At 39.7% G+C, this 13024-nt stretch overlaps 1 protein-coding gene across 1 annotated transcript; it reads left to right on the top strand.

The window, feature by feature from the left end:
• Nucleotides 1-4379: 4379 nt before the first annotated feature.
• Nucleotides 4380-12643, top strand: ucmaa (upper zone of growth plate and cartilage matrix associated a). Its single transcript, XM_084710857.1, has 5 exons — nucleotides 4380-4508; nucleotides 6517-6576; nucleotides 6675-6770; nucleotides 10222-10320; nucleotides 12096-12643. Exons 1-5 carry the CDS (start codon nucleotides 4451-4453, stop codon nucleotides 12182-12184), a joined length of 402 nt encoding a protein of 133 aa, XP_084566983.1. The 5' UTR covers nucleotides 4380-4450; the 3' UTR covers nucleotides 12185-12643.
• Nucleotides 12644-13024: the final 381 nt, after the last annotated feature.

Here is a 13024-nt window from a genome sequence, read left to right as displayed (position 1 = left end):
AGTCAGCAAACTTCCTGCTTACTTCTCTATAACATTTTACAGCACAAAGTGCAGCTGAAATCGCTCTTATAAACTGCAGAACCGTGTGAACGCACCCTGAACTGTTCCAGCTGTTGAATAAAAACAGAAAGAAAAAGGGATGTTGATTGCACAAATTCAAAAAATAAGATTGCATGTTGATTAAGAAAAGAGAATTATTGTGTAAGAGAGAGGTGGAGCGAGGTTGAGAAAGACAAGAGTAAGAGAGAGTAATGAAAGCTATTTTTTAAACAGAAATGTGTGAACAATCAGTGATTGTAGCTCTTGTTAATTAACACTAACAGAGGCCTTGACCTTACAATGCCTTATAAATGTATCAACATGTTAATGAAGTGTCTGTTAATGTGGATTTTTAACACTTTTATGATGAGTGAATGGACTTTTGTTTTTGTTTTCTAGAATCACACTGTAATAAATGAACTGTCTTGATAAAATGGAAATAAAAAAATACTGCTATAAGAAAGTTGTGATGTCCTTTAAATGCAATGAAATCTTGGAATCCAAAACACATTTATACATTATAATAATCTAATTTATGACTTAAAATAATATCGGGGATAGTGAATCCCTGTTGTGACCAGTCTACTGTCAGTCAACACCCAGGTGGTTTTGTTGCCAGGTTTGGCTCCTGGCACCCTGAGGTCGACCACACATGATCTCCTTCTTGCTCCTCTCCTGCTTCATACATCTCCTGTCAGTGCCAGAACCCACCACGTCCTCGTCACCCCAGGAGTCAGAGTCCTGGTCACATCCACTGTGAATCACCTCAGTTCTGTACTCTGTTATGTCAAACTGGCCTTTGTCAGTCTCTGAGGCAGTGTTTGGTCCCAGCCCATCTGTGTTCACTGGGAGGCTGCTGAGCACTGGCGCCATTGTCCGCTCTCCCACTTCTGTCCACTGGGGCGCTGCTCCCCATAAGCATTCTTTGCCGGGCCTGAAAACCTAGACCTCCCGGTGGTCCAAACCTCCTGTGCCAGCAGTGTTAACACCAACACTTCCCTCTGAGCTCCTTGTCTGGGGAGAATCAGCTAATAGGACCGCTAAATACATGGCTAACTGAGCTAGCTAGCTAATGGCAGCATAACTTTATAGTATAATGCTGTCCCCAGGTGGTTGGGAGTATGAATTCGACAGGTGGCCAAAAATAGCACCTTCAACTTAAGAAAACCGTATCGTGGCTCATTGAGTGAGATAATAAATGATATAATCAGTTAGAATAATCCCAAAAAACATAAGGGATCATCTCAGTGTCTGCCTTCCACTTTTAAACACACACACACACACACACACACACACACACACACACACACACACACACACACACACACACACACACACACACACTGTTCTACATTCAAGAGAGAAAGTTGCTCAATACTGAATGACATTTGAACAGTCACATGTTGGTCTCAGAGGGTTTGTCTGTTTTCAGATGGAGGCCAGGCTATTTCCTGGCTCCCCACAGTGGAATCCCCAAAAAACACCTGATCGAGCACAGCTAAGAGATTGTGTGTTTGTGTGTGTGTGTGTGTGTGTGTGTGTGTGTGTGTGTGTGTGTGAGTGTATGTGTGTGTGTGTGTGTGTGTGTGTGTGTGTGTGTGTGTGTGTGTGTGTGTAGGTGTATTCAAACAGCGTCTTTGTTCAAACCCAGATGGAAGCTCTCAGCTCTTTTAATTCAGAAATGCAGGAAATTCATTTAGATACAGGAGAGCTGAAAGTGGAGGTTTTGTTGCAGTCAGCATCACATCACAGACACACATACATGTTATATACATGTGAACACAAATGCACAGGACACTTAAAACTGACGCATTCACATGAGCCCTACAGGCTATACTATGACCAACATTAGATAATGCTTGGCAGAACATATTTAGATATATTCACTTGCAAAACTCATCTGTGTGCGCAGAAACTTGTAAAAGTCACGTACATGCACACACAGCAAAACAGCTTTTCTAATTCAGGTTAATTTACTGTTAAACACTCCCCAGACTGCAGGTCTATTGTCGTTTGAGTTAAGTAGCCCCTCGTCTCTGCCCAGTTTCCTTTGGAGGAAACACTCTTCAGATTTCACATGATCACACTCAGTCAAAGGAAAAATCCAAAGCAGCCTCTCAATTTAAGCAAAACTTCTCACATGCAGTGCAATAGCCCGGAGCATAATGTAGCATTAACCACAGGTTAGTGCGAAACCCTGAGATCATTTGTACCTGGAAGGATAATGAATGGGTCGAGTACAGCATCAAGATGTTACCACCTGCACACACTCTGCCTGCAAGGGAAATGATGCACGATACACAATAGAACACAATGTACAATGGAGAATGTCATAAATGCTGACAAAAAGAATAAAAAGGAAGAATGTCTGAGTTAAGCAGGTCTGTTAAATTCTATGTTATTAAATAGCACTATAGAGTGGAATTATTTTGCATTATCTCCACACTATCTACACCTATAATATTCTACCTGCACAGTGTAATATTATGTCCTTTAAGGGGATTTAGGGTTGATTCCAGCTTTAAACTGTGTCAAGCACTATTCAAAGTGCAAACTGACCTATTTCTCATCTCTCTCTATATGCAGTTCAAGTGAGTGAACTTTGGCCTGCAAACTCAAATTTAGAGAGACACAAAAACACGACATCTCTCTATAAATAGTTTATGTGGAAGACTGTATGAACTTTATCCACAAAAAGGGGGCCACTGACCTCCAGGATGAATCTCAGATAACCGATGAGAGACGTGTCCGCATTCATGTCAGCTCATCCACCAATATAAGACTGCATGCCATGTCCTCTGAGTCCAGTGTGGCTCTGTCTACTGGTGTGAATATGTCATGTCTTTGTGATGTCGCCAAATCAGCAGCAAAGCCTCCGTTTCCTGACCACCTGTTATTTATCTCGGAATTGGATCAGAAGCAGACAGTCTTCATTTCAGACAATACTTTACTGTTGTAGATCACTTCTTAACTCTAGATCCTGTCTAAAAACCCTGCTCATGGTGGCAAACCCAGAGAAATGTCACAAATATCAAATATCAGTTTCTCTCTGCTCTGTAGAACATTTTGACATCTTTAAAGTAATGTAGCGTTTTGGTTATCCAGCAGATTTACTGTTTTAGTTCTGTCTTGCTGCTCCTGTCCTACCCTCACACTGTGCTATCTGCCCAGCACTCAACTGTAAATACACAATCGGACAAAACTAGTGACTAGCCGGTGAACATGGCAGAGCATTCAGCAGCTAAAGAGTCAGATAGTTCCTGCAGAAGTTGGTGGGTGGAGACCAAAACAGAGCTCAAAGGACAGTGAATATTGGAGGCAGCTGATCAGAAATGGATGGTAATATTGCTTCATGTCTGCTGGATGAATAACTATTTGCTAACATGCTAGCATATCAACTTTATTCAGTGTTAATTAACATGTTGTGTCGACTTTAAGCGGCCAAACATCATTTAATACAGGTTTTATGTGTTTTTTTTTTTAGCAAACTTTCATCATTAGTAAAATGATGCATATAAACAATGCAGCATATTCACATACTGAAAGCTAGCAGTAATTGCAAAAAAAAAAAAAGTCTCTGTGCTACGTGTTGTTAGACAGGCTGAGACAATATGCTTATATCCTGATTTAATACTTGGACATTGATTCAATCTATATTATGATTCTTATGTATTGGGGTTCCACTGCAATTCAATATTTTGATTTTTGTATGCTTTTTTAATACTAGACCATGGGAAAATTTTGAATAATTCATTTAAAGAGTCTGTATGTCATGATTCATATTTCCAAAGACAATGCACACAGTATCATTGCTTTGCAGCATATCAGAGTGCTAAATGCAATACTTTTTGAGGTAAACAGATACATTTACATGCTCTGCCTCAAGCTACTGCCATATGAAAATAATAAATGACACTGGATGTTGGGCCAAAATGAATAGAGCCACTGAATACTGCACACAGCACAGATGTGAGCCTTTAAATTAAAATGAAATTTAACTTGGAAACTGTCCTTTCAAAACCTTCGACTTAATTGCACATAAAAGTACAACAGAATGAATCAAAATATATACTTTTTAAGTGCAACATTTAGTTCACTATGATGTCTCCTTGATTTTTGACTTCAGCCTAATAACTAACTGTAGCTTCCATTCAGCTGTGCTTTTCTTTTAATCCATCTCACCCATCACTCATCATCATTTTCATGTTTTCTTCCTCCTCTCCCTTGGGCAATTGAAATTCCAACAGCCTCCCTCCCCTCCTTGAGCCTCTCTCATCCACTTTCTCCTCCCACTCTCCCTGCCTCACCCACCTTCCTCCCTTCCCTCCCTCATCTTTCTCCCCTTTCTCAGTTCAGTTCAGTTAGGTGTGCTGTTAGGTCCAGTAGAGTTCTGTTGCTTTTCTCTTTCAAGATGTCTTGGACTCGAGTTGTTGTGCTCTCTTTGCTTGCCGCCCTCCTCATCCTCACCTGTGAGTACCTTGTGTGGGCGGGTGGGGGAAAGGGCGAAGGGAGGGGGTATATTTGGGTTACACATACCCAGGGGAGATAACCAGAGTAGTTATGAGGGTATAATGCACTGATGTGTGCTGTCACTTGTTAATATGGGAGAGAATACTACATAAATGCATTTTAAAAATAAAGTGAAAATGTTGAGAATTAAGTTAAGGGTGAAAATTTGTGCCATGAATGAGAAAAAATGGGATGATAGCGGAGATTTAAAAAAAATGCATTATGAGTCAAAATCTCAAGAATAAAATCAAAATTTTCAGAATAAAGTTGAATTATTGACGTATAAGTTGAAATACCATCTTGACTTAATTTACAACATTTAGATTTTATTTTCAAAAAAAAAAAAATCATCCTCTCTTTTTTTCCCCTTTAATGTGGAACTAATCATGGGGATCAGCATGAATCAATCTGTAAAACTTTTATAGGAGTTGTAGGCAACTTGTACAATAAATGCTGATTGTAAAATGACTCATATTTGCATTAAAGTTTTAAGTCATGTTTTTTTTTTTAGTGCTGCATATAGAAGAGTAAGTTTGTTTGGCTAGATGAACTATGTAAGCATGCTTCCTTTTATTTGAAGAGAGAAACAAAGCTGTAATTTGTGGCATAATGATCACAAAGAGCAACACAAATCTGAACTGTGAGTAAAGTGAAATTTGGCAGATGTTGTAGAACAAGATGTCTTACGGTATTTAGGAAAGATTATGGTTACAATTATTTTTGTCATGTTAAAATGTATCATGTCAATAATTAAATGGGACAGTTATGGCCTATGCATCCTTCCGTATACTAATCTTGTGTGGCTCAGTTCCTGTATTCTGTAGTATTTGTTTGCAGCTTCTTTTGTGTTTGAGACATTATTTGTAAGTCCCTTCTGGCACAAACATCAATAACTGGCTAAATTAAGAAGTGAGACGCTATGATTTCTGTAAATATCATAATCAAGCGCGTCTGCATATAGATTTGGGGTCTATTCCCAAGATACATGCAGGTTTTCATGGTCCGCTTTATCACTGGGATAAGTTTTTTGATGAAAAATTTTCATGTACCCATCCAAATTTAAAGGTTGTACATGTTTAAAAATTTGAGTGAGTGCACAGACTGAGATACAGTTTCATAATTGACCTAAGTCCCGCCCCTTTTCACTCTGTGCTCCAATGACAGTTGAGCAAGCTTGGTACATCAGTCAACTTTCTCCTATTCCTATTTTGTTTTACTTAAACATGCTATGTGCTAGGTTTGTCTATGTTGAAACATTTTGAAGATGGTTAAACACCTTTGTGAGGGACCAATAAAATTTATGCATATAGTCACATCTTAAATTAGCAAATGTTAACAGAATGCTAGCTTGCTACATAAAACATTAATTCATTTCAGTTTTATATGGACAGATCACAACAGAGTTAACTGAAGGCACTTTACATATAGAGCAGGCCTAGACCGTACTTCTTATAAACCCAGTAGTTCCCACCAAGAGCAAACACTGAGGCAACTGTGGCGGGAGAAAATTTCTTCCATTAGCTAATGCTAACTAGTTAGCCTGATTTTTGCAAACATTAGCTAGTAGTTTAGCTAGCTAGAGTAACCCTAAGGAAACCAAACTGTTAATCATGGGGGTGGCGTTATACTGATCATTAGCAACAATGCCCAGCCCACAGGAGAAGCTGGATGCAGCTAGTTACCATGACTAGCTTGGAAACGAAGGAGAAGCCAAGGGCAGCGACTTAGAGGGTGGGGTTGGAGTGAGGGCTATTTGCCTATTCATGAATCCCTGAATAATAAAATAAAGGTAAGATGTAGAGCTAAATGTCAGACATTTTAATAAGGTATTGGAACTTATTAAAAAAAACACATCAGACACAATTTAGTACTATTTGCAGAGCATTTCCTATTGCTTAAAACATGACTGGACGTGGACTTTAAAGACAAGGAATCATAGGCTAATTTTTCCTCTTCCTCAAACTATAGTTTCCAGTGTGGTGGAAAGCGCAGCGGTCCGGGACGACTCAGCTCCAGACCATGCTAAAGGTGATAACACTGTTTAATGCCTTTTCACTATTTCACATAACCCGGCTCCACATGTCCTCCTTATGTGACCTTCACCTTCTGACCTCTGACTTTTACAGGGCCAGCACACAAGGTGTTCATGCCCGAGTCGGACGCCTCCAACTTTTTCAAACGCCGCAGTCGCCGCTCACCCCGACACTATGCTGAGCTCCAAGGTAAGGCCTTCAATATTGATTTAACATGCAATTACCTGATAAAAAATGTAGTCAGTGACCAGTTTGTCTGCGTAGCTAACGTTAACAGTTGGTCTGCTTTGCTAACGTTAGCGGTCGGTCTGTGTAGCTAACGTTTGCAGCTGGTCTTACCTGTAAATGTTTTATTTAAAGTAGGTGCTGAGTGGAGGATAATGGCAAACCTTCCACCTAGTGAAAGCAGTTTTTCAACAGGTTATGAAATGGCAACTGTCAGATTAGCTGGTTTCACTGAGAACAGAGAGGTGTTTAGACTTATTAAGTGTTGTAATGTGTGAGCACTGCACACAGTAGTATATCATTCTTTATTTTAAAATGTATTTTAAAATGATAATTCTACTAATAATCACCATTTTACAAGCCTGTTCATGTACATGAAAAGGTAACCATAGTTGGCTGTAGTTGCAAGCTGTTTATGTAAGGCCTGTCTGTCGTCTCGCTGGAAGAAAAACATCAAAATCATGAGTAAAGTGGTTGGTCTGCGGTTTGAAGATGGGAATCATATTTATTTATATTCTGGGATTATGACTCGCCCCAGTATTGCCTGAGTGGTTTGTGTGGCCACATTGTGGCCAGTCTAAAATTTGTTTGTTTGGCCTCCCATAGCAGGCTTGTGTATGTGTGGGCGTGTTGGTTTACTGGTTTGTAGTTGGATTCTGAGGATGAAATGATTTGAGGTTTTGACTGGAAGCTGTGAAAAATTCAAGAGAGAAAGAGAAAGGGACTAATGGAAACTCAAGCAGGTGTTGTTCTATACAGTAGCTGCTGTTAAACCTGACACACACTCTCACTCACACACACACACAAGCTGGAGGCTGTAGAAGGAGTCACAGGGTAGTATGGAGCAGGCTCCTGCTCTCTCAGTTTCTTGGTACAATAAGCTCATTCTTTCACTGCCAGCATCCTGTGCGATACACAACGCCAACTCACTTTTTTTAAAAAAAATGAACAAACACACAAATGTGAGGTGTTTCAGGACATTCCTTCAAGCACGCAGGAACTTATTATCATACTCTATCACCAAAATAACTTGTCAAAAACTAAAAACAAGATTCCTGTGATTCTTTAGCTGACATAAAGGCAAAAAGTGGTCAGACTTACCAAAATGCAGCTGAAACAACAGTGATCATTTCAGTCGTTGTTAATTCTTCACTTATGCTGGTGGAAAACCCATCAGAAAGGTCCATGTGTGCCCCTGAGCAGGCCTCCAGAGACAGGCCGTGGGTCATTTCACCTTGCCCGCCCATCAGAACACCAAACGGGGCCTCGGTGCTGGACAAACAGGCGTGCAATCTGGGAAAAAATAAAACACTTACAAGAAAGTGAAAAGGCTGATTATGTTCCTTGCCAGCTCGGTTCCTGAGAACATGAGATGTGTATCTGTTTGTACGGACTTTTTTCTGCCAGGAAAGTGATGCAAAGGTTGTTCAGGCCTGAATGCAAGCTGCACTTCCATGCTAACAAATTATCGTACCCTACGTCAACTGCTTGTTGTGCTTTGTTAGGCAATATAATCTTTTAATTCTGATTAAGTGTAAGATGCAAAATACCAAAATGTACGAAAGGGAAAGAAAGAAAGTTTCCTCCACACAAACTGAGTATATCCAATATTTCCAACAGATGTTGGATGATTGCATAACCAAGTGTGGCTTCAGTGCAGACTTCTTATAGCCATGGTTGTTTTTTTCCCCAAAGTTCTTATCCCCTTTACCTCATGATCTGAGGTCAAGGAGAGATAGTTACCAAAGCCAAAAGGACATTATTTCTTAGATGTTGCAAAACTTGTGGAATGTACATAGTGGCCCAGTTTAAGTAAGCTATAGCATACTACTTCAATAATAGAATGAAAGGAAAAAAAGGATGGATTTTCAGTGAAAAAGTAAAGCTATTGTGGTAGAAAGAAATGCAGCACAAACACCTGTTAACAGGCAAGTGGTTTTACATGTGAAGTTTGTGTGAAGATGGGTATGAGCCATGTTTCACTGGCCTATTTGTAGGGAAAATAAGTTTGCAGAGCGGATGCAGGTGCGTGTTTACATGAAATGTGATGTAATCCTCCCTACACTTTTCACAAGCTTGTTGTGATTTAAGTAAAATGGAGGAATTAAAGAAAAACACAGACTGTGTAGCAGTAATGTCTAATGTGTACAGTGGAAGCCCTGTACCTACATGGGTGGGGGTGTTTGGTTTTATACAGTGATGGAGCAGAAGGGAGGTGCAGGTGTTTACACAAATTTCTAATGCATTACAGTAAGTGGTATAGGTTAGCCACAGGTATTTGTTTTTAGCACCTCACTAGACCCAGTGCATACTCATGTAAATCTAACAGTTGTGTGAACATGAGGTGCTTATTTAGTCATGGCCGCTGCCCCTTTCACACCAGCCTTTTTGAAATGTAATAGTAGTTTATTATGAAAGTTTAAAATGTTTGATTCAGTTCAGGGCTTTCCTGTGAGCCTGTACAGGAGACAATATTTTTTTTGGATCCAACCTACTCTGCTTTTGACTGACTTACACTGATGTTGTTACCCTAACCCTATCCAATCACATTACTCATGCCTAAACCTACCCAACCCAAATGACCCAAACCAACGAAGGCTATTCTGATGCTAACATTACTGTGCTATTGACTTATTAGAAATTGACAACATGAGAGCCCCTCGAAACGGAAGCCAAAACATCTCGCCCCCTGGTGGCTGGTTGCAGTACATGTTCTAAATCCACCCTTCCCAATGTTAATAGATAGGACATGGATCAAACTAAAACATCAAAGTGCACATCAAATACATTTCTTCCAAAGAAAGTTTCTGTCATTTTAGGTAGTACTTATCACGCAGATGTTTATTAAAGTCTTCATTTTTCTGATCAGTTTAAATTGTTATTTGATGCTATAAAAAGAGGGTCTTACTTCATGATGGACAGCTGAGCCCTGCTTGTGACTCAGTCAATAGGGTTTGATCTGATGGTGATTGAAAGAAAGGGGGGACCAAAAGTCAAATTTACATAGCCAATACATCTAGTTGATGTTAAATTATGTTACATGACAAATGAAAACTTTGACCTGCTAGTGAGGCTAAAGTAACATGACACGCCGGATGGTTTGTTACACAGAACCATGTTTGGAAAAGGGCAGGCACTTGGCAGGTGATTGGACGAATCATCTGTCTATCACATCTAACACAGGCTAACTTCAACCAGTCAGCTCAAACTCTTGACGAAGCCAGTCTGGAGCAGCGCGAAAACACCTTTTCCTTCAAGAAAAGCCTTCAATGTCATTCTTTGCTCTTTTTTGATGAAGAAATTCTCTCCAGTTCTGATATAACTGATGCTCTCACAGAATCTTTCGGTATCATGTGAATTTACGTATAACATTTTTTTTAGTTCTTATTTCTCATTTCTCTTCTTATTTCCACAGCTGAGCAGAGGCTAAAGATTGCCGCGAGTGAGCGGAGGAGGGAGTACAATGAGGAGCAAAGAAATGAGTATGAGAATTATGTCGAGGAGGAGCGTGATGGTAAGATCTGGATGCAGCTGCTTTCAGTTCCATGTTAAATGCTTGAATGACAAAATAACCCACCATTAACCATAATTTTCACCCCCTCCGCAGATGACTGAAAACATTCAACATTAAGTGTATGTGAGAATCACTTTGAAAAAAAAAAGAAATAAAGTAGAGAGACTCTGTATCAGTAAAAAGAAGCTAATTTAGCATCTTTATGTCATGTGGTGAGAGCTAACCTTAATTAATCCTTGCAAAAAACCTAACATTTACTTGAAGACATAGTTCTTGTTTGGGTCCTGAATGAACTTCACAGCACCACGAGCCTCTGGACCACGGCAGAGTGCCTGAGACTCCACACCAAATCAAACTGTCCATTTGTGGAGAACCCCAAGCTGACAATCTTCCCTGTGGTTGTCTGTCGGGTGTGATATAGTTGCAGTGACAGTTTCTAAACTAAGAACAGCTAACCATAAAGATGTGCCTGGGATTTATATATAAAAGTGTTTTGGGTCAATGAGTTGTTATAAGAAAACAAAAAGATCTCCACCAGGTCACGGAACAGTAGTTGTAAAAACTGCCATGAATGTCAACACGCTTGGTTTTCAGATGTCTAGATTGTGGACTCTGTGCTGCGTTTACACCATTTCAGCACAAGGCGAAGGACAAAAATACCTCCTGTTATATCTGCATTGAATCCATACATTATTCTAAGTTGCTTTCCCTCATTGCTAACCACGTAGTCAGTCTAAATTTATACGGAGCATCATTAGCTTTCATTTGTAGTTTTGTGTCTGGGCCCTTGACAAATATAAAACCAAGTTTCCACCAAAGTATTTGGAACGTTTAGACTCAGGAACTACTTTTTAAAGAACTAAAAGGTTCCTTTAACTTCTTTCATTGTTGACAGCATTTCCACTGTGGTCTAAAGACGTATGAAGATGAGGCAAATTGGTCCGCTCACGTATGAAAAAGCGACAGCTGCTTTTATGTATAATTTTTGTGCACGTATACAACAATGACAACATATAAAGCGATGGATATTCATCGTTATAAATGCTCAATAAAGTCTTTGTTCATCTGTCGTATGGTTTCTTCTGTAAATTCATGTTGTATCTGTGCAAAAAGAGCAACAAACAAACTGGTTTGTATCTGCCTATTTTTAAAATGGTGCCTGAAATAAGATGCTGCACTTGACCAATCAGAAATGTTTGGGGCTACAACGTTAAAATACAAGTACTAACCCCAGAGCAGGGAGTTTTCTGGGGGTAAAACAAATTTAATTTATATCCTGGTCTCTGTGGTGGAAAGTTCCTCCAAAGGTTACTAGTCCCTGGAGAAAGTTCCTGTAATAGAAAAGTAACCAAAGTCCAATATTCACTCTCTCCAGTAACTCCTGAGGGATCACCTGGCTATTTAGCTGCTAAATGCTCCGCTTTGTTCATCAGGTAGTTGCAAATGTTGTTTGTATAATGTTGTTTGGTTCTGCACAGGTAGAACATGAGTTGAGCAAAGCCTCTTTGCTGTGAACAGCTACCTTCTGTGACCAAAAATACTGATTAAGAGTGATTGAAATCAGTAAAACTGTGGGTTGGAAAAACCAACAGTTAGCTAAAAGATGCTACTACGCCCCATAGAGCTGAGGGGAACTGCAAAGTCGGGTTTAATTCTCTTTACAGTTGTCAGTATGATCAATCCAAGTCACATAAGTAGTCAGCTGATCCTTTGGTAATATAAAAAATATTAAATATAGCCACTCAATTTATTTTTAAAATGTTCTTTATCCACAGAGCAAAATGAGAGAACGAGGGAAACGACTGAGCAGTTCCGAGAGTTTCACTACGACGGCCAGTATCCTCGCTACTACTGGTTCCACTGAGCGTTCTCTAACGCACTGAGGGCCGCGGGAAACAGCACCTCTCATTGGAGCAGTAATAATACTGCCATCACCTTTACCCTGTACCAATGTTGATTTGTGCTAAAGTTATCTCTACAATTCCTTCTTCTTTAATCTAAAAGATAAAGGTTTCCTTTTCTCTTTTTTTAATATAAGACTTAAATTGTGCAATATGTGACTCCGTGTCAAACTGTAAAATTAAAAGTGCAGTTTTAATATTGTAAGCTAAACTTACATTTTGCATGCTTGTTTTTACTCTTTTTTTTACATGTACATACAAGCTATATAATGTCCTTTATCAGTGTGAAGCATTAGCAGCAATAAATTAACTCCTACATTAACAACTGATCTGTTTTGCCACAGGGAGACTCTTGCTTTATTCACAAAGAAACTCACTTTAAGTCAGTATGACAAATAAAGATGAGTTCCCTGACTCCCAGACCACTGACTGATGTGTTTTTTACTCAGGCTTGCGCTGTCTGGTATTTGGAGTATTTAAAGGGAGGGAGGCGGTGTGGAATAAAAGAGAAGATGAGGTGAGGCTGCAGAAGTCATCAGGCTGAAATGAATTCCACATTCCAGAGTGGAAATATTAGACACAAACTGGGCAAAGGAGACACAGAGGAGGCAGAGAGAAGGAAAGCAAGCAGCTACGGGATAATGAGCGCAAATTAAACCCTCAAACGATGTGGCATGGCACTCCGAACTTGGTAATCACACAGCGTCAAATCCAAATGTCTTATTTTATCTCCATACTGTTATTCCACCTCAGACCTTTCCTGTTCAAGGCCAAGTGGATTGGCTCGCTGACTTGAGTGAGCG

Source organism: Lutjanus erythropterus, chromosome 22 (genome assembly GCF_056507025.1).
Source record: "Lutjanus erythropterus isolate fLutEry1 chromosome 22, fLutEry1.hap2, whole genome shotgun sequence".
In the NCBI taxonomy this organism is placed as follows: Eukaryota; Metazoa; Chordata; class Actinopteri; order Lutjaniformes; family Lutjanidae; genus Lutjanus; species Lutjanus erythropterus.
Note: the sequence above shows the minus strand (reverse complement) of the source record. Positions and strands in the feature narration are given on the sequence as shown.

Bases quoted from the DNA above. Each gene is read 5' to 3' on its own strand.
- ucmaa (XM_084710857.1), top strand. From the start codon at position 4,451: ATGTCTTGGACTCGAGTTGTTGTGCTCTCTTTGCTTGCCGCCCTCCTC. The intron at 6,771-10,221 runs GTAAGGCCTTCA...TTATTTCCACAG, and splicing joins ACACTATGCTGAGCTCCAAG to CTGAGCAGAGGCTAAAGATT. The intron at 10,321-12,095 runs GTAAGATCTGGA...CTTTATCCACAG, and splicing joins TGTCGAGGAGGAGCGTGATG to AGCAAAATGAGAGAACGAGG.